The sequence below is a fragment of the Callospermophilus lateralis genome, unplaced genomic scaffold, assembly GCF_048772815.1.
Source record: "Callospermophilus lateralis isolate mCalLat2 unplaced genomic scaffold, mCalLat2.hap1 Scaffold_312, whole genome shotgun sequence".
NCBI classification, from domain to species: Eukaryota; Metazoa; Chordata; class Mammalia; order Rodentia; family Sciuridae; genus Callospermophilus; species Callospermophilus lateralis.
In genome coordinates this window covers 986,539-1,008,344 of record NW_027513736.1, presented here as the reverse complement: position 1 = coordinate 1,008,344, position 21,806 = coordinate 986,539, and the positions used below count along the sequence as shown (strand labels likewise).

Genomic DNA, 21,806 nt, shown 5'->3' with positions numbered 1-21,806 from the left:
ATTACAGATTCTTTGAAATTACTTGGTCTCTTTACCAGAGGCAACGGGTTTCCCAGATGCCTCAGAAGACCATTGAGTACGAGGTAAAGGTCCATCCATTGACCCTTGGGAAAAAAGATCAGAGCCCTTGTATGTATTTTTCAGAAGAAATAAACCACTGGTGGACAGGTCAGGGTTCAAATAACTAGAAAGCAACATTAAAATGGGTTGCTCAGGGGCTGGGGTTGTAGCTCAGTTGCAGAGTGTTTGCCTAGCATGTGTGAGGCACTGGGTTTGATTCTCAGCACCACACCATCTACAATTAAAAATATTTAAAAAAAAATGGGTTGCCCAATACATAAATCACAATTTATGAAGAGACTTAAGTAAAATAAAGAACTGCCTTGGGTTGATAGAACAGCAAATTAATACATACTGGTCCTAAACTTTAAGCTACAGACTTGAAGTATGTGTAAGTTGGCTTTTCTTTAGTCTGTATAACCTGACTTCCAATCTTACCAAGACTACAGTCCTATTTAGAATTGGAAATAAGACTAAGTATTTCATATTGGAAATATGTATGCTACATAAAGTTTAAGGCTACTTTTATAATATGTGGAAAAGGAACACCATAGAGATTTAATTTAAAGATAAAGGTTTACACTTCACAGTGTAAAATTTAAAAGAAAAAACAATACAGGGACCTCCAGGGGAAAAAAAATGTTTTCTATTCTAGAACAGATTTTACAGAAAACATTCACTAAGATAAAGTAAGAAATTATCTTCTATATATTGTACAGGCCCAAATTCTATGTTTTCATTAGAATATTCAAAAGGGAAAAAAACCAAAACCTTGAAGCAGTTTACTATAAAGCAACATGTGAATGCTCACCAAATCCATTTCTAGGCATATCTCTTTGATTAAGAGTAGCAGAAGGAGGTCTCCCAGCTGGCTCTGCTGTCAGTGAAGGGGAACAGTCTCCACCACTCACGGGGGATGGACCAAAAGAGCCATTATGGCTCAGTGGACCTAAAGACAACAATGCCGTGTTACTACTTTAAGGCAGCCTTCTCCCTGACACCAACCCCCACACCTCCCGCTTTAGCAAATCATTCAGATTATTTCATAACCATTACACACAGAAATAAAAAGTAATTTACATACATTCTGCACCAAGAAATAAAATAGCTCCTTTTACAAAGTGCCCCCTACCTCTCTGAGGAGGATTTTGTAAATTTGGTCTCTCCGGCATTGGTTTTACAATCACAGGTTCATCTTGCCGCATTGCCATCTTTTGGGTCATTTCCAGTAGTCTTGAATATTGAGAAAGAATGGGCTGAATTATGAAACAGCAATCATAGATAATATCTAGCATAACCTTAAAACACTATAAAACATACAGTAAGATACCAAAAATCACATACTTCTGTCTCAAATTAGCAGCTTCCCTTTTCTCTTCAGCTATAGCTCTTTCTGCAGAACGAGCTTTGAGCTATTAAAGAGAAAATATTCAAATTCAGTTGCGGTAGGCTATGCAAAAAATAAAGAAAAGGGGAAAAAAATCTTACCCAATTATCATGAGCTTTCTTCTCATGCATAGCAATCTGAAAAAGGCAACACATTAAAAAAATGTTTTTAGGGATTCATTATTATAGCCTATAATTGTCTGTATTAGATATCAAAGAATTCTGCAACTACAGGACAGTATTAATTACTACCTGGGTTTTAAATGAGCGCTCGGTTTTCTGTAATTCTTCTTCCATCTCTTCAATTCTCCGCCTAAGAATTACAACAATTGAATAAAATTTGAAACATTCTGACCATTTTCTCTTTATTCCATCAGCTATACTTTTAAAGACTTTTATCATACATAAGAAAAACATTTCTAAAGTTATATGAATCCAGTGTGTTCAAAACTAATACTACAGACCAGGTGCAATGCCACATGCCAGTAATCCCAATGATTGGGAAGCTGAGGCTGGAGGATCACAAGTTCGAGATCAGTCTCAGCAATTAAGTGGGAACCTATGCAACTGAGACGCTGTCTCAAAGTGAAAAAAAGGTCTAAGGATGTAGCTTAGTAGTAAAGCACCAAAAATAAATAAATAAATAAATAAATAAAATAAAATAAAAACCTAATACTAATAACTTCTTTATCATTTAATTGCTAGAGATTCTGAATTGATAAATTATAATTTCCTTAACTGTTCATCAGTGTGTTCTCAAGTAATTCTGCTAGAAATATCTTCCTCCTTAAAACTTTTTCTTTTTTTCAAATTATATCCATAGAAGATTTCCAAGGTCTATCAAATGCCACACTTTTGTGGGTCTTGATATAACACACAGCAAACTGATTTCTTAAAGAATTACTACAACATACAAAACCCCCAGAACTGTTTGCATTGACCAAGTTCCCTATGGTCTTGCCCATTGGGTACAAGTAAATTTTTGTTAACATTTTTCATTTGTTAAGTTGAAATTTATTTTTTCTCCTGTGTGAATTGAATGTGTTCATATCCTCTCGTTATTTATACTTCCATGCTATTTTCTTCTATCTACATAATGTAAAAAAAAAATTAAAAAGAAAGCGAACACTAATTCATGAGACATTGACACCCTCCTTTAGAAACTGAACTCACTTGTAATTTTTAACTTCCTGTACAGCGGAAACCACCTTTTCATCTGCAGCTGACAGCTGCTGCTCTTTTTCTAGTCTCTCACATTCTTCTTGACTCTGTTTCCTAAAAGAAAACCAGTTATCAAATCAAAAGTTTCTCTTTGTGAATATCACTTCCCACAATTCTATAAAATGCTTAGGCACATAAAATAGGAATTCAAACCTGCAATTTCATAAATCAAACTCTGGCAAATCACTTACATTTTCTAACTTATCCTCTTAATTCTCTACTTACCAGTAAATAAAATAAATGTGAAAACAACATGTGCCCCAAGGGCAAGTCTCCTGTGTGTAAGATAATAAAAACTCACTTTACTTCAATGTGGAAGATCAGGACTGATCAACCTAACATAATTAAACATATTAGGATAAAGCAGGGGATAATTCTTTTCTCGTTTCTGCCATGGGTAGGACACTAAGTATATCTTTGTCATGGAGGAACTCTTTTCTCAATCCAAGACTGGTACCATATAGTCAGTCAAAGAAAAAATCTTCTAGAATATATCTTTTAGCTATGCAATTAACCACAGAACATTTTTCACACTTTAGATATTTATTTCAAAAGAATTGTAAATTAAGCAAAAAGACAAATCTGAGTTTTGATAATGTCTATCAACCAGAAAAAGAAGCCAAAGTGACCCACTATCAGAGTATTATCTACTGACAAGTTTTAACTCTGATCATGAAACTCAAGATGTTCATCTACTGACACAAAGGTAGCCACATTTAATGATTTAAAAAATACTATTTTCTGCTATCTTTGTACTACTTTAGCCATATTTCCAATTCAAAAGATAATTAACTTGAAACTTAATTTTCCATAAATCAGAAGAACTACAGTAAAAAAGGATTACTGGTACCAAATAGAAAAAGGGGATAATATATTCTTATATAGCTTCTCATTTAATTCTTCAGCAAGTATTTTATGAGTGGCTATAATATACTAGTTACCTTGTAAGATGCTAAAGAATAAAAGAGCTCACTGTTTCAGGTATAAATGATGCCTAAAGGAATATAATAATTTTCCCCACTGGCTTAAGAAAGAATATGGAGAAAACTGAATCTTGAAGGACAGAGAGAATTTTGTTTCCAATTATCAAAGAGTTAGTCTGAGAGCACTAAGAACAATCAAAACATCTTTATAAGAATATAAAATTGTGTTTGAAGGGATCCAAGCTAAAAAGTCAGTGAAGATATATGTATGTGGCCAAGATCCATTAGAAAAAGGAATCTCAGAATTACAAGTAAGGCTGGCACTTTAAGATACTTTTCTCCTATTGAAGATAACACAAAGATATGAGTCTGAACCAAGCCTTCATTAAATTCCTGGGCTTAGAGAAAAAATGAGGCTACCAATAAAGGGACCCTTAATAAAAGCCCTAGCCTTTGAGTTTAGATTAGAAAGTACTGCACACTTAAGTGATGAACAGGCAAAAAAATCCAAAAGGAACAATACTGAAAAACATTGAAAAGACAAGTCATTTTTTAATTATCTTAATTGCTGACTAAGTTTAAAGTGACAATCTTACTCAAGTAACCTCAACACTTTTCTATAAGAAGATAACTTCGTCTTAGTCCTCAAATTTCATCTATAATTATCACAACATTGTTGGCCAATCAAAACTGACCAGGCACTCCATAAGACAAAATTCTGTGAGAAAAAATCCCACAGAAAAGGAAACCAGCTAATGGGGTTATCCGCACATGTTTTAAAATCACTGTGCTTTACATAGTCAAAAAAGTAAAGTCAAGATTATGAATTTCAGGGCTGGGAATATAGTTTAGTTGGTAGAGTGCTGCCTTGCATGCACAAGGCTCTGGGGTTCAAACCCCAGCACCACAAAAGAGGAAAAAAAAGATTATGAATTTTGTCAAAGGATTAGAAACTATAAAACAAAGAAATAGTTGGGTGTGGTGACCTACCTACAGTCGAAGATACTCAGGAGGCAGAGGCAGAATTATGAGATTAAAGATAGCTTGGAAAGCAGTAAGACCCTAGTCCCTTATGAGAAAGAGCAAGGAGTCTGGGGAGGTAGCTCAATAGTAGAGCACATGGCTCAAGGTCCTGGGTTTGAGCTGTAGTACTGAAATAGGACTGGGGTTGTGGCTCAGTGGTGAAGCACAGGCCCCACATGTGTGGGGCACTGGGATCAGTCCTCAACACCACATAAAATAAATAAAATATTGTGTCGGGCTGGGGATGTGGCTCAAGCGGTAGCGTGCTTGCCTGGCATGCGTGCGGCCCCGGGTTCAATCCTCAGCACCCCATGCAAACAAAGATGTTGTGTCTGCCAAAAACTAAAAAATAAATATTAAAATTCTTTCTCTCTCTCTTAAAAAAATCCTATAAACAATAAAATATTGTGTCCATCTACAACTAAAATAATATTTTAAACCCTGAATTTTTTAAAATCCTAAACTCAATGAATGATTTTAACAGCAGATTTGGGAAGTGAAATAAATCCTAGAGCTTTTAACATAGGTCAGAAGAAAATATCCAGAAGAAGTAAATCCAGAATGTAGGAGGCAGGGGAAATCAAATTCTAATATACATTATTATAATCAGAAGAGAGAATGAGGTAAAATCAACATTTAGAAAAAGACTCAAAAATTCAAGAAGTGTTTAATGGTCCCAAGCAACATAACTGCAAGAGGAAAAGTGGGTGGGGTGGGGAAAACTACACCTAGGCACTTCCCAATACAACTGTTAAAAAAAGAGAAAGGACTACAGAAACTAGAAGAGGGATAAAACCAAACAACAATGATAATGGACTCCTTAAAGAAAAAATTTAAAACAGATGGTAATTAATTGGATATTTTTAAATTGCTAAAACTAAGTAACAGTCAAAATTCAGTAGCCAAAAGAAAGATCCTTTAAAAATGGAAACTGGTTTTAACTCTAATCATGAAGTTCATGTCAACCTAATACAGATTATAAAGGTAGCAATATTTAGTGAATAAAATACTATTCTCTGTTTATCCTTGTATTACCTTTGATACACTAATCAAATCTATCATTAAAGGACAATGTTCAAATAGAATGAAAATAATTTCAAATAAGAAACCAACAGTGTAGAATGCAGAACTACAGAAACTTTAAATATGTGTATAAATTGAATGAATGTCTTGTGGAGTTCACAGTATATAAAGTACTAACATACAATGCCATAACAGTTATCTGATTCAGGAGCTACTTAAAGCCCATAAAAAAAATAATAAACCTATTAATCTATGTCAGGTTTTTATTAAATCCAGAATATATACCATGGCCTTTAAATTATGAGAAGATGAATAAAATTATAATTATATAATTATAATTCCATTATAATTTATGATTACATCAAGCTTATACAGGGGATGAGGAAAATAATTAAAAATATTTAAACTATTAAAAAGATACAAGGAAGAAAAAAAGAACAGGTCATCAAATAGAAAGCAAATTCTTCATAAACCACACACACATATTGACATGGACAGACTTATATTTTAGAAAGTCCACTCAAGCGGCTATAGAGAAAACTACTAAGAATTTGAAATAAGTTATATACAAATATAAAAAATGTAGAATGAAGACAGATGATCTAGGTTAGAAACAGAAAAGATGACACAGGCATGAACTAACATAGTACCTGGGGATCAGTAAAAAGAGTAAAAACCACAGATGATGACTGAATGAATTTTGGAGGAGTTGAGAAAAATAGTGCTACAATTTAACTGCATTACAAAAAAATTAATTGCCATTTAGGTCATTCAGATTACTAGTAGGGACAGAGAAAACAAGTGTTCTTTTAAAAAAAAAAAGTGATAAAATGAGAAATGTTTCTTTGAAACAGGCCAGGAATTTAGAACTGGCCTGAACAAAAATTTGAGATTCTAAAAAGGTCGATTGGAGATCACAGAATTTTAGAAAAGTTAATGGAAAGGTTTCAATATTTAATGCATTAATTAGGCAACAGAAGTCAAAATACCTAAAAATAGTTAGGTCTGTAAGAAGGTCTGTCTTTGCTTTACAAGATATATATATATATATATATACATATATATATATGAGTAAAATCAGGTGCAAACAAATAAAATCTGACACAACCTATTTTTAGAGAATCCAAGTATTTTTGTGGATTAAAAACTTCAAATGAACTTTCAAAAAATAACTAGCTCCACACTAAGAAGATTAATATATAAATATATTCTACAAACAAGTACTTCTGTAATCATAACTCCTAAGGTCCTTGCCACAGTTCAATTTTGTGTGAACATCTGAGATAATCAAGTCCAAAACTTGTACCATCAATAAGTAAATATTATCCCTTTTTGAAGTTTTTATTCTACTAAAACATGTCATTCCAAATCACTCAGTATTTTTAAAGGTCCAGAGTTAGAGATACAAGTTCAAAACATTAGAATTACATAACTGATCACAATGAAAGGTAATTAAAATAAATAGGGGGATCATAGAAAGGGTCTAGAACTTTGAGAGGTATTTCCACATCAGTGACTGTTAATACCATTTTACCACTTCCTGCCTTCATATGAATTTGACAATTGATTACGATGTCCTCACAGCCTTAGTTTATGGTTCCAACTACCTCAGGACTCTTAAGACTGACAATGGAAAGAAAAATGCAACTTATAGGAAACAAAACACAAAGGAAAAAAGACAAATCTCTACTTATTACAACTAGAAGAAATTGTAAATAATCTTAAGAAAACATAAAATTATCTATTAGTTCACACAGTGATAACAATAACAAACAATGAAAATCTTACTTTTGTAGTGCCATCTCATTTTTCTGGTAGAGTTCATTTAAAATCTCCACTTTCTGCCTTAGAGTTTTGCATTCCTCTTCCAGTCCAACTTTAGAAGACTGTAGTGAATTGCAGTCACCTTCTAATTTCTTTATTTGGTCTGTAAAGGATAAAACAGCTTATCTCTATATGTGTACAAGGACTTAAGAACTTGTTTGAGGGAGTAGTGCCAAGAAAAGTAAGAAGCATGAAAGCAAGAAGCCATTCTTTATCTTTCCAATAAAATTTTAAGTCTTTCCAACATGGCAATTTCTTCTCAAAAAGAACCCACCTTTTAGATTACATTTTGTGGGCATCGAGGCTCTTAGCATAAGTTGTAAAAGTTTTAGATCCTCTTCAACTACTGATATTGTAGTTTGTGTCTAAAAATTGCAGAAAAGAGAGGTATTCTTAAAAGTGAGGCACAGGAAGAATTCACAGGCACTATGGGACTCTTACAAAGAACTATACCCGAGAGACATCCATCATCTGCTTAATTTGATCTTTGATCTTCTCGTTCCGATCACCTAAAAAACAAAAGACTTTTGCTTTTTCTTTCCTTACTTTTAACTCTATATTCTCCTAACTTCCCCAAACTAAATAATGATTGTGTTCAAACACCAGAAGAAAAAAAAATCAATTAAATAACTAAACTGATTAGACTAATGACTTTTAAGAGAATTGCAAGCTTAGATTTAAAAAAAAGAGAGAGAGAGGTGAATTTCAGGCTGGGGTTGTGGCTCAGTGGTAGAGTGCTCACCTAGCATGTGTGAGGCACTGAGTTTGATCCTCAGCATAAAAATAAATAAAAGTACTGTCTATCTTAAAAACAAATCAAAAAAAGGTGAATTTCTAGTTTGCACAACTAAAATGTTATCTATGCTATTCTTGTAAGATAAAAGCTTTTCTTCTCTCTCAGATCTATCTTCACCTGGGCAAGTAAGTGTCTTATTTAGAAAGATTCAATCCTCTATTTTCTCCCTGAATCTACTACCAGGTGTGGTTTGAAATACTTGCTATGTAAGCAATATCCAACTTGGGAGAAAACATCTGGAAATATTTTCCTCATCAGTAAACACTGTTACACTCCCTCTCTCTAGCTTTCTGATAGTCTCTAGACTCTGTTCTCACAGCCTTAGTTTATGGTTCCAACTACCTCTGGACTCTTAAGACTGACTGTGGACCTTAAAACCACAGAGCCATAGAGATGATGAGTATCAAAATCAACTATCATCTGCATAAGAAATAAATTTCTCTTACTGTACAATGTTCAATACTCTAAGTATTGTACAGGATGTGACTATTGTAGCTGCAGTGTACTTACTAGTTTTCAATGGGATAGAAAAGGTCAGTGTTCTTCACATGCCTATTGCTACATTATACCCCAGCAACCCACCTCTGCCAATGCAACAGACATATCTATAGATCCAGTGATATGTGTCTACAACCCTGAAGCTTAAGAAGAAAATTAGCTAGCTGAAAAGTGGCATCTGTATAAATACTTAATTAAAGACAGGAAAGCAAAAAAAGGATTCAACCTCCCTGAGACTGATCTTACCTGCTACCTCTCCGTTGGTTAATTCATCTGACTCATCTTCTCTATTTTGATCCTCAGATTCAGATTCACATTGTAACCGATTCAACTGTGTGATATAATTAGTCAAAGTCTAGAAAAGAAGCAAAAGGTTGGAAGACTCTCGATTTTAATTCAGAAGATTTCAGGAGAAATCATGAGATGAAACATGTATTTGGAGTATAAACTTACATTAATAGTATCATCTTTGTGATTAAGAAATACAAGTAAATCTTTCTGGGACTTCTCAAATGATTTGATGTGTTCACTGAGCTCAGCATGTGATGTACACCAGTCTTTGACTTCCTGCTGCAACTGAAAAGTCAAAACACATGAATTCCTGTGGGTTAGGGAGGGGTTTCTGCACTGGATACATCAGGACTACAAGACTTAGACAAAGAAATAGAGAACCATACTCCTCGGTGGCCTGCCTCAATGGAGGGGGTTGAGACCTTGGTTAAGGAAGAGGGCAGAGTGGCCCCAACTCTCACAGCTGCAGTAAGAACATCAGAGTTCTCAGGAAGTTGACCCTGTTTATTGCATTCCCCAGAAAATTGCTGCCAATTCAAATAATTTACCTCCAGCAGGAATGGCTGGGCACATATGACTGTCTCCTAAATTTAGACTCCTTATCATGTAATCTTCCCTTGGCCAGTGAATCAGTAACTACTCAAAAGAGGATCATAAAATACTTAATTTTCTGGTTTAAAAAGTTTCTTTGAGGCTATGCAAGTTAATAACTGATTGACATTTGATAAGAAAAGCAATAATCCAAAAATCCAAAACAGATGGAGAACATATACATGCACTCAATTTAGGGAGCATGTTTAAACTTTGCATATCTAGAAAAGGTCCTACATGAATATTCCTTACCTCAGAAACAGATCCAAGAAAGATACAAGATAATGATATTCACTTCTCTAGTTTACATTATGTATGACATCAAATTTTCTTTACCTGCTCTTTCGTCGTCTTAAGTATGGTATTTTCTTTCTGAAGCTGACAGCATTCCAACTTCACCTTCTCTTCACGAAGCTTAGCTTCATTAAAGACAATTTGAAGCTAATGCAAAACACTAGAGTTAGTGAATTAATTCCAAAGAAAAAACAAAGTTATACTTTCCCAAACCAGACATCATATAGTTCTCATTTTTTTGCACATTTTAGCACACTTCAAATTTTTGGTCCGCAACAAAACTAAGATATAGTATTAATATCCCATTATGCCAACTATCCCATTAGCAAGAGTTGGCAGCTTTACCTCTGAAAATTCAGAAGTATTCACTGAAATGACATCTTCAAGCTTCTCTATAGATTTCTTATTTTCAATTATCTGCCAGGTGAAAACAGAACACAAAATATGCATTAGGATTTCAGTAGAAATAGTGATATGTGTGTGTGTGTGTGTGCGTGTGTGCGTGTGTGTACACACATATATATACTAAAAAAGATAAACACAACAAAATATTTGTCAAGCCATCCCATTACATTTCAGTAATGCAGGGGATCCAGCTTTGGACTAAGCAAAAAATCAAGAACTGAAAGAGATGAGGGAAAATGAAGTCATAAATATTTCATGGCATCCACAACCTTACTGTTTATGAGATAACCAGAAAAAGAGGTCAAAGTATAGAAAATCATAATGCAATAATAAAATGTTTTAAAGCATAGAAAATTAATTAATTACTGTTTTAAATAAATCAGTTCAAATTAGTAATTTTTTTTTCTAGTGATAGAGAAAAAAAATTTCCCAAGATCATTTTTAAAATTTTCTTATCTGAAGTAAAAAATGATAAAATTTAAGGGAGAATAGACTAATCTCACATACAGAAGAATTCCCAAAAATTTATAAAGATATTCGCTCCTTAAGGAAGTGGACATAACTCCCCAATCTTTGTTTGCAATGCCTGGGATTGAATCCTGGGCCTCATGCATGCTAGGCAAGTGCTCTACCATGAGCTGCATCCTGAGCTCGTAACTCTTCATACTTTAACTGTGGGCTGTGCATGGTAACTTCTAAAGAATATAATATGAAAAGGATTGGAAAGAATTTTTACAGTGACGAAATCTGATAAATACTACCTCAGCTAGGTGATCAAGCTTACTTGGGGGTAGGATATTTCAGAACACACTCTCTACTATCTTTTGCAACTTTTATGTAATTACAGAAACTTACAGAAATTGAAAATGAAATATGTAAGTAAAATTTTTTTAAGTACAGAAAATTGATTAATTCATTACTCTTTCAAGTAAAAAGTAAACAAATACTGTTCAATTGGACAATAGTTTTTTAGTTGATCTGCATGTTTCCAAGGGCAGAGCAAAGCAATATGAAAATTATCCAAGGTTGAGAATAAAAATATTTCCTAGGCCCATAAAAATAATTTGTTGTATCAGTACTTAAAAGTTCCACAAAATGGGCACAGATGTGGGTTCAACTTCCTTGACTCCTAATCTTACTTTAGTTAACAGCTGGACTAAGTTCAACTTAACCAATTTTACAAAATATTTCAAAAGCCAAATTAAAGCAACACTTAGCAGCAAAACTCTTACCAAGTCGTGATTCTTAGCATTCTGTTCCCTTTCAGATTCTAACATAACATGAAGACTTTTAGCTCTCTCATCCAGAAATTCTTTAGCTTTTTCAAGAAGCTTTATTTTATCCTGGGAAAAAAGGTGTCAAGATTACTCACTCATTACATTTACTTTTGATTTAGAATGTAATTCCCCCCAAAGAAGGGATTTTTACCTTATATTTAGTTGCTTCATCAGAAAGAATCATATTTTGTTTCATGGTTTCTTGGATCTGTTTCTCTGATTCCTTTATCTATGTAAATAAAGCATTCAGAATTAAGATACACAAATTATAGTGCTACTATACAAGTTACTTCCAGACAAGTGACCCTTTCCAGAAGAAAGCAGTACTTAATACATATGACTGCTTAGAATTTGGATGATTTGTAGGAAATAATGAAATAAAAACTTTAAAATATGGTTTTTAAATTAAAACAGGTAGAAATGATTCAAGCTAGAACCAAGGGAGAAAGAAACAAAAAAATAATTATACCTTCTGTTCATACTTTGAAAATTTCTGTATCAGTTTTTCATCTTCTTTCATGAAATTGATTATCTTTTGGGCAATTTGCTGTTCAGTGACTAAAAGGGGGAAATACACAAGATTATTACAATCACTAAATGAAATCCAATTACTCAATCTACTAAAAGTAAAGACATGTTATATGGTACTATGAGGAAATACTTCTTAGCATAACTAGTATGCTTTTAAAAAGCAATCTATGCTTATTAGCAATAAGAGTATAAAATTATTAAAATTTAAGAAAAATATAAGAACAATGATATTTTGCTGGGTGTGGTGGTGCACACCTGTAATCCCAGTGGCTCAGGAGGCTGAGCTAGAAGGATCCCAAGTTCAAAGCCAGCCTCAGCAAGAGCGAGACACTAAGCAACTAAGTGAGACTTGGTCTCTAAATATAGGGGGTTTGGGATGTGGCTCAGTAGAGTGCCCCAGAGTTCAATTCCAGGTACCCTTCCCATCCAAAATGATATTTCAATTTAAGCTTATTTCACAGATGGGAAATACAGTAAAGTGTTGTAGCTTGATATTCCTCCCTTCTCAAAACACTTTCTTTTCAGAAAATGGAATCATTTAATTCTTTGCAAAGAAAAACAGAAATGAAAGCATACTGATTCACATTACCATTCTTTAAATTATCTACTCAATTACTTAATGCATGATTAAATCATTAGCATAGAAATACTCTTCAAATGTAATACATCTGCATTACATCAATATTCAAAGTTAATCTGCCCCAAATTAAAACTTATCATCTCCCTATCCACAATTTGTTCCTCCTCTTTATCTCCTATCTCAGAGTTGGAACCAGCAACATCTACTCAGTTATCCATGCTAGCAACCTAGGAATAGTAAAATTTTCAGGAGGTAAAAAAAAGTAATAGACATTAAAAGTCACTGTATCTACTTCTAACATACATAAAACACACATCAAACACCAATACAATACAAGTTTAAGAAACCTAAAAATTTACCTTGATATACTCTATCTTTTACCTAGAAGAGAGAAAAAAGATTAAATTTGATGTCAAACATCTGCTCAATAGAAACAGCATTCCTAAAACAACAGTCAGAATCATAACCAAGTGAGAATTTAATAACATTCTGGTTCAGAATAATAAATTTATAGGATTAAAAATAAGTAAAGGTTAACAAGAATTTTAAATTTAATTGGTAGTTATATTTCATAAATAGGCTCTGACATAAACACACTAAGATATGTACCTTATTTCACAGTAAAGATGTGTGTGTGTATGTGTGTGTGTGTGTGTGTACTCAAAATCATTTACTTGAGAATTCTAAATAACCAGGATAAAGTCTAGAAACAATCAAAAGGAATCTGAGGAAACGATATTAAGGCATAGCATAATCTTTGTACTAAGATATGCCACTTTCACTCACCAGAAAACATCTTAGAACTCCAATTTAAATTTGCCTATTGGCTGAATTTAGAAACTAATAGGCTACATCATCTTATTTCTACAAACCACTAAATATATAGCAAGAAATCTGAAAGGGAAGACTGCTAGAAGAAAATGCACAAGCAACAAGAGAAATGACAATTAACATATTCTGGAAAGGACAAAAACAATCATTTCCTAAAGACAGCAATAAACTGCCTGATAATAAAACCTAAGCAGAATTTTTTTAAAAACATCACTAAATTTCTTTGTAACTTAGCATATACTTGTCCTTTCAAATGTTATAAATGGTGATGGAATACTCAGATGTGTCCATGGATCATCCATGGGATCTTCGTAATAGGAAATTGCATTCAGAAAACTCCAACACAGAAAGAAATGGCATTTCTTTAATGACATAGCCTTGCTAACCTTTTACTCAAAATGACAACAGAAGAAAATGGGAAGTAGCATAAAAGCAGTCATCTAAGGAAGAGACTAAAGCTCCAAAGTCAAATGCTGAAACTGAGGAGCAACAGCTAGGAACCAGATCCCACATAACCTAGTGAAAAGAGAAACAGGTATTGTTTCTTTCTTGAAATGAAAGAAACAAGAGAGAAATATAAAGTGTTTTCATGTTTTTCCCTTCTCTTTATCCTTCTATTTCCTTTTTCCTTTTAGCTGAGAAAAAGTTCAATGAGATTGAACTGTGAAAATTCCTCACAGGAATCCAGGCAAATGATTCTTCTATTTAAGAAGGGAATGCTTTTTAAGAGATTTTACACTCAATTGTACAAGGAGAGGAAACTTACCTTAACAATGATATGTCTGATATAATTAAGAAATCAGAAAAAGAACACTCAGATTTGAAAAGATTTGTATCCAATGCTTTTGGCCTCTTTAACTGTTAGGCTTTTCATATGCAAAGTCCATTTACCTAAAATAATTTTCTTCCAATTATGTCAAATAACTATGAAACAGAATGACCTACAGTACAAACATATGTATGTATAAGCTTATATATATAAGCTTATACATATATGTACACACATACACAGAGATAGACTAATTCTGCTCAGAAAAATAAGACTTAATGAACAAAACATTTAATGGATTTTTGGACAACACATAATCTATACTTCCAAATAAAAAGGTATTTTCTGAACATATGATCAAATCATAAAATCTGGGAATAATATATATAAAAGACTGGAAAAATTATCTTATCTCCTTTTTCTCATATTACTGTATTTCTTTGTAGCATTTCCCCCTGTTTATATGTGTTTATATTAACATACAGTTCATCAACATTTAAATCTTAGTTTCTGCTTTTTTTTCCACTTCACATTTAATTGTGAGCATTTTCTGTACCTCAAAGCTTTGAAATAGATAAATCTGCCTACTATTCCATTAAGCGAACATACAATATCCCCTAAATGAATTATGTTGTGCTAAGTCTTCAATCTAATACACTGTTCCACTGAAAAACATTACCAAAATCTTCAAAGCATAGTTATTTCTTTAATATAGATTACTAGACATATATGCTACATAAAAGGATATTTATCTAACCTATCCCATCTTTTATCCCACTTTTAAGACTTCTGATACGTATGAAACTACTGGTCAGGATGGCTGTAAGAATTACCAGTTCTACAAACTGCACCCACACTAAATTATTTTATAAGGTTAGTTTGACTTAAACCACTAATTTGTGTTTTAGCAACTGAAAAGGAAAAAAAGTGGGGGGGCAGTGACTATATAAAATAATCCTTGTGCTTATGTGCTAAGGTATAAGTAAGTTAATTTACTCACAACAAGAACAGTTCTCCAAAAGAAAATGACAAAGGATACCAATCCAAAGAAAACAGTGAAAACTACAGGCTCCCATGGTAGTCCATAAAAATCAGGCCCAGGTTGATACTCATCAGGCAATGTAGTAAACAGCTGAAACAGACAAATTAGAAGAAATGGGAAACCTTAAATTTATAACAAAACAGTCACAAAGAATCATGGCAATTCTAAACCAACCTCCTCGTCAGAAATCCACCTCCTCAATATTTTCCAATAGTTTCTTCAAGAGAAAGGATACTGACAGTCTCATATTTTTTGTTCACTTGCAGTGTTTTCAAGTATAATGAATCTAAATACTTTTTTAAAAAATTTATTTATGTATCTTTAGTTTCAGGTGGACACATTATTTTGTTTTTATATGGTGCTAAGGATCGAACCCCTAACCATCTAACCATCTAACCCTAACCATCTAACCCTAACCCTAACCCTAACCCTAACCCTGTGCCTCATGCATGCTAGGCAAGCGCTCTACCACTGAACCACAACTCCAGCCTGAATCTAAATACTTTAAATTGAGCATACTTTAAATTTTCCAGTTTGTAACAGGCCCTATATCATCACATTGTCTAACACCTGGCTAGAATCCCTCTGGATCATTCTTTTCTCTTAGATAACCTGGTTTTTATAATTTAAAAAATTCATTTAAGACAAAAACTTAAATATATGAAAGAACTAATTAATTTTATGGCAACAAATAAAAACAATGAAACAATAAAAAGATTTCAAGCCCCTTTGGGTATCATTTGATAAGCTAGAAGAATACCTTACTATTCTGAAAAGTGTTTAAATAAAGAAAAGGAATCAAATATTTATCTCCTGCCTTAACTATACAAACCAAATATCTGTGTAAAGAATAATCAATCATAGCCAGGCGCCGTGGCACACACTTGTAATCCCAGTAGCTAGGGAGGCTGAGGAGGGAGGATAGCAAGTTCAAAGTCAGCCTCAGCAAAAGGGAATTGCTAAGCAACTCAGTGAAACACTGTATATAAATAAAATACAAAATAGGGCTGGGGATATGGCTCACTAGCCAAATGCCCCTGAGTTTAATTCCCAATACCCGCCCCCAAAAAAAAAGAATAATCAAATTTTTATTTGTGTAGGCATCCCATCCTTTAAATGAAGAAAGAAAAATCCAGCAACTCAGACCATTGCTATTTTGCAACCTATAATATATTAGCAAATCTCACCAACGTCACTGTTGACTAGTAGTCAACATCAAAGGAGAGGATATGCATATGTCAATGCAATATTTCCTATTAAGTTTTCATAAGAAAAAGAATTGAACCTAAACCTGACTATGAATTTCCAAGAAATATAAAGCAACAGAGAGAAGCTGAGGTTGTTAGCTCAGCACTTGCCTAGAATGCATGGAGCCCGAGGTTCAATCCCAGCACCACCAAAAAAAAAAAAAAAAAAAAAGGCAATAGAGAAAACAGGTTAAATTGTTGTACCAGGGGGATGTCATTTATTCACCAAAACTACAATATATCCTAGAAGTCCCACAAACGTATTTTTTTCAATTATTGCAAAAAGTTACAACAAAAGGAGAAATCAATTAACTTATATGAGACTTGTTCTCCCACTGAAAGCAACCAGAAAGTTGGAATATATATATTTTTGGTACCAGGGATTGAACTCAGGAGCACTTGATCACTGAGCCACATCCCCAGTCTCAGCCCCATTTTGTATTTTATTTAGAGACAGGGTCTCACTGAGTTACTTAGAACCTCACTTTTGCTAAGGCTGGCTTTGAACTCATGATTCTCTCTCAGCTTCCCGAGCCACTAGGATATTAAGGCATGTGCCACCATGCACAGTCAAAATATATTTTTAAAGAGCTATTTTTCAGATAGAAAGCCACAAGGGACATGCAACTGTCACCCCTAAGAGAAGGAGAACAAATAGGTGAGCATTCTACCTTGACGCACCCTCTAGACCTCAGTTTGGGAAGGGGAACCCAAATGGGGCCTAACAGTCTCACTGAGGAGAAAGAGACCAGAGTTCCAGGAGATTAAGCAGCCAAAAACATGTAGAGAAAACTACCAGAAAGATGGGAGCCACAAAGAAAAAGAGTTCCAGAAATCTGCATGGAGGTGGTCTTCAGTTTGGGGCTACATTCTAAGCAGTACCTGCGAGGGCCAAGAACAACTATAAGCTAACCAATCCCACAGTTGGCACTGAGCTGGGAGAAGTCTGGATTCCAGCTAACCAGAGAGAGTTGACATACAAAACCAGTATGGTCAACAAGCTCATGAAGAAGTATTTGATCCAGGCATGATAGCACATGTCTGTAATCCCAGCAGCTCAGAAGGTTGAGGTAGGAGGATACCAAGTTTGAGGCTGGCAAGTTAGTTTGAGCCTAAGCAAGTTAGTAAGACCCTATCTCAAAAAAAAAAAAGTTCACTCAATATCATTAGTTATCAGGAAATAAACTCACAAAGACATACCCACTAGAATGGCCCAAGTGCTAGTGAAGATGAAGTCAAGTGGAAGTCTCCTAAATTGCTGGTGGAAGTATAAAATGATTGTGGTCATTTATTAGCATGGCTTGACAGTATCACATAAGATAAAAACATACATTAAACATAGGAGGCAATTGCACTCCTAGATATGAGTCCACTTATAGGGGCATATATATGAAATAGTACTGTAGGAAAAGTGAATCTATAGTTTTAAAAAAAAAAGTTATCAGTGGTTGCCTGGAACAGGTGGTGAAGGAACTCACTGGGAAGGATCCCAAGGAAACCCCTTTTCTAGTGAAAAAAACTGTTCTATATCTTGATTATGGTAGTTTTTACATGGGTATCTACATTTGTTAAAACTCAGAGTGTGATTGCTTTGGCAGCACATATACTAAAATTGGGACAATACAGAAAAAATTAGCATGGTCCCTGAGCAAGGATGACACCCACATTTGTGAAGCATTCCTTAGTTTTGTGGAAACAACCCTTCAACATATGAATGGATAAAGAAACTGTGGTACATATACAAAATGAAATGTTACTTATAGCATTAAAAGAGAAAAAAATTATGGCATCTGCGGGTGAATGGGAATATCAGGCTAAGGGAAGTAAGCCAATCCCAAAAACCAAAAGCTGTATGTTCTCTCTGAAAGTGGATGCTGACCCATAATGGGGGTGAGGTGGGTGGCAAGGGGCATGGAAAGAATGGAGGAACTGTGATTGGGCAAAGGGGAGGTAGGACAGGCGAGAGGGCATAGGGATAGGAAAGATGGTGGAATGAGATGAACCTCATTACCCGAGGTACATGTAGGACTACTACATGTGTTGTGTACAACTAGGAAAAGTTTTGTTCCATTTATGTACAATGAATCAAAATGCATTCTGCTATCATGTATAACCAATTAGAACAAATTAAAAAAAAACTCACTGATATTGGCTATCAAGGAATTACTGTTAAGTTGGGTGATGGCCCATGGGTTCATTATACTATTCTCTATGCTTTTCTTTAAAGCTTTTCTAATTAAATTTATTTTTTAATTAGTACATAGAAATAAACATTATAATTATTGAAGTAGGTAACATGACATTTTGATGCATGTATACACTATGTAACGTTTAAATCAGGTTAAATATATCTACATCCTCAAACATCATTTATGGTAAAACTTTCACAATCTTTTCTTCTAGTATTCTGAAATGTACAGTATGTTATGATTACCTATAGTCCCCTACTATTCTCTCTGCTCTTATTTGAAAGTTTCCATGATAAAAATACTAAAAATAATTTTTAAATTAAGATATAACTTCAAATATTTAAAGGATTTCTATGTAGAAAAGAATTAAATTTTATAGAGGAAATCATGTGGAGGAAAATTTGGAGTCAATACAAGGATGAACTAGACAACAGAAGAACATATAGCCTTGTAAGAGAGTGACTCCTGCTAGGAAATACTGGTGTACAGGCCTCATAACTACTCGTCAGGGCCACAGTAAAGAAAATTACAGCAATGAGTGAGAAACTAGACTAACAGCCTTCCAAGGTTTCTTCTAACACTAAGATTCTACTAAGATTCCATTGATCAATGAATCTGATTGGTGCACATCTCCCAAACACATCAGAGCCTATTACTCTCCAGTCCTATCAGATATCATACTACTTGTTTAAGATTTTACATTGACTTGTTCATAATTTTTGCATATATTTGTTAAGTCCTTTTCTTAAGGCTTTCAAAAATCACAATCACGCCTTACACCTGTTAGACTCTTTTAGTCCTCGCACAATGTCCTGTACATACTGGGCCATCAAAATGCCTTTTTGAAGGCTCCTTTCAAATCAGTCTCGTAACATTGTGCCTCTTCTTTGCCACTCACGTCAATGTCTTACCTATCACCGCAAAATCACTGACCATACCTGCACCACATTCGTGTACCCCGACCTAGACCTAGAGGAGGGCTCTGTGCATACCTAAAAATACGAATAAAGAAATCCTTCCCATATCATGAGGCTGTAAACTTTCCAAGTGATGTTGATTCATTCTGATAATCAAATTATGACTGTGGAAGACTGGGCTTTAATCACTGGAAATATCATTATTCTAACTGCCTGGCTTGTACATACTACTTACCCAGGTGGCTGCCACCACCATGAACAAACATGGAGCCAACTGAAAACTGATTCATTTCTCCCCATCACATCTTTTCCACCCTGGTGGTCTCTCCTCCCCAGGTATTCATTGTCTTTATACCACCTCTGACTGCCTACATGAGAATTAGGGGGTGCGTGGGGGTAAAACCCTACAAAATGCCAGACATCTCACCAGACACTTTACCTTGTCAAATCATTTAATTCTTATGATTGGAGTAAGCATTATCTACATTTTTCAGATGGGGAATCTGATATTCAAAAGTTTAGTTATTTGCCCAAACTTCTAAATGATAACCTTGGGATTTGAAACCAGATCTACCTGGCTTCAAAATCTATACATTTTACAAGGAAAACAACAACATCACTTTTCTTAAACAAGTCTTGAAATAACACAACTTACAGGAAACAACTTCAGTTGAGAAGGATTACTGTCACAATGGCCCTAGGACCATCTTATCCTCCAAGCTCTAAAAGCTTTCTCATTCCTATAATTAAACTCTAAAAGTCCAACATCAACAAATACCATGACGGGGAGGTAAGTCCTAAAATGCTTAGATAAGCTTCTAGACAGATTAAATGTCTTGTTTGGATCATGATTTTCTTTAGAAAGGTCAGCCTTAAGTGACTCTTTCTAAGAAACAGATCTAACCTAATTCCTTTCATTCTTAAAACTTTCTAAGGATCCCCACTATTAATGGTCTAATGCTACTTTGGCCCAAAACTTCCTTTAAGATTTGCTGGCCTCTCCAACAGACCATCCCCCTCCAACTTCACACGTTATACAACACCAACTATTTACATTCTCCTGGCCTCCCCAAATATCCTTTTCTTCATGTTTCCATTTCTCTGAACACATTTCTTCTGACTGCCAACTTCCCCCACCATCCTCCACCCCAGCCTGTCTAATCAACAACAAACCACATGTCACACTCCTGTTTGCCCTTTGCCTGTGCTTCAAACACATCTCAACTACTTTCTGACCTTATTGATCACCCTTCCAACCATAATAAATGCATTTATGGACAATAATGTTCTACCATCAAATAAATACCTCTCTTTCTGCCATTATCTTACTGTGTTTCAAGTGAATGCTATTATCTCCCTGCCAGAATGAAAGGTTCTGAGGGGAAGAACCAAGTTTTTACAGGTGTACAAATGTCCAGCCTTGGTAGACAGCAAATCTTCCTCATATGCTAAACTAAGTAGCCATTAAGCCACACCCCTATGGCTTTTGTTTTAGGAGCTATCTACTCAAAGGGTCAGGAGTCATTTTCATAAAGACATTTTAAGTTCTTCACTTCATGACCAGAAGCCACTTAAAAACTAATAAATAATCAACATTCTAATTGAAGAAACTATGTCAAACTTACCATCTTAGTGAAATAAAGCAAGTATGAATATAACAAGGAAAGCACGTTGTCCAAAAGGGTGGCATCTGCTGGCTCTTCCAACTTTATGTCCTTTAGTTGTTTTTCTGTATCAGCATCATCAACAGGAGTACCTTCTGTTATAAGTAGCTCTAAAATTGAAAGGGGAAATGGCTATTTTATTTTATGCTATAGAATAAGAATTGTCTTTCTTCAGTTTCAATATTCATCAGTGTTTCACTAAATATATGAATCACAGTGCCTGGAATATGTGGCTCTCCTAAAGACAATTAACACAGAGAAGAAAACTTCAAAATCCTAATTAGAGCTGTCAGACCCTTCAATTATAAAATGAACAATCTCCAGTCTACTCTCCACTACTTCCATGGCCATACAACTGCTATCAGAACAATATTTACTAAAGGAAAATTTTTAAAACCAGAGATATATAGACAGGGTGACATTC

General features: G+C 34.4%; 1 protein-coding gene and 1 non-coding gene across 2 annotated transcripts in view; one reads left to right on the top strand and one right to left on the bottom strand.

Moving 5' to 3' along the window:
* The window catches only part of LOC143640489 (transport and Golgi organization protein 1 homolog), a 40,201-nt gene that overhangs the window by 3,863 nt on the left and 14,532 nt on the right, over positions 1-21,806 (bottom strand). Inside the window, exons 6-25 of the mRNA XM_077108261.1 lie at positions 21,344-21,492; positions 15,324-15,455; positions 13,083-13,104; positions 12,082-12,170; positions 11,764-11,841; positions 11,568-11,678; positions 10,276-10,347; positions 9,973-10,077; positions 9,208-9,330; positions 9,001-9,109; positions 7,914-7,969; positions 7,735-7,825; positions 7,425-7,563; positions 2,620-2,721; positions 1,699-1,759; positions 1,549-1,584; positions 1,405-1,472; positions 1,193-1,293; positions 872-1,009; positions 36-104 (exon numbers count right to left, since the gene is read on the bottom strand). Coding sequence (XP_076964376.1) covers positions 36-104; positions 872-1,009; positions 1,193-1,293; positions 1,405-1,472; positions 1,549-1,584; positions 1,699-1,759; positions 2,620-2,721; positions 7,425-7,563; positions 7,735-7,825; positions 7,914-7,969; positions 9,001-9,109; positions 9,208-9,330; positions 9,973-10,077; positions 10,276-10,347; positions 11,568-11,678; positions 11,764-11,841; positions 12,082-12,170; positions 13,083-13,104; positions 15,324-15,455; positions 21,344-21,492 — 1,851 coding nt within the window. The remainder of the gene's footprint in view (positions 1-35; positions 105-871; positions 1,010-1,192; positions 1,294-1,404; positions 1,473-1,548; positions 1,585-1,698; positions 1,760-2,619; positions 2,722-7,424; positions 7,564-7,734; positions 7,826-7,913; positions 7,970-9,000; positions 9,110-9,207; positions 9,331-9,972; positions 10,078-10,275; positions 10,348-11,567; positions 11,679-11,763; positions 11,842-12,081; positions 12,171-13,082; positions 13,105-15,323; positions 15,456-21,343; positions 21,493-21,806) is intronic.
* On the top strand, positions 18,195-18,301 carry LOC143640501 (U6 spliceosomal RNA). The gene has a single exon (XR_013154957.1). It is a non-coding gene; the product is annotated as a U6 spliceosomal RNA (small nuclear RNA).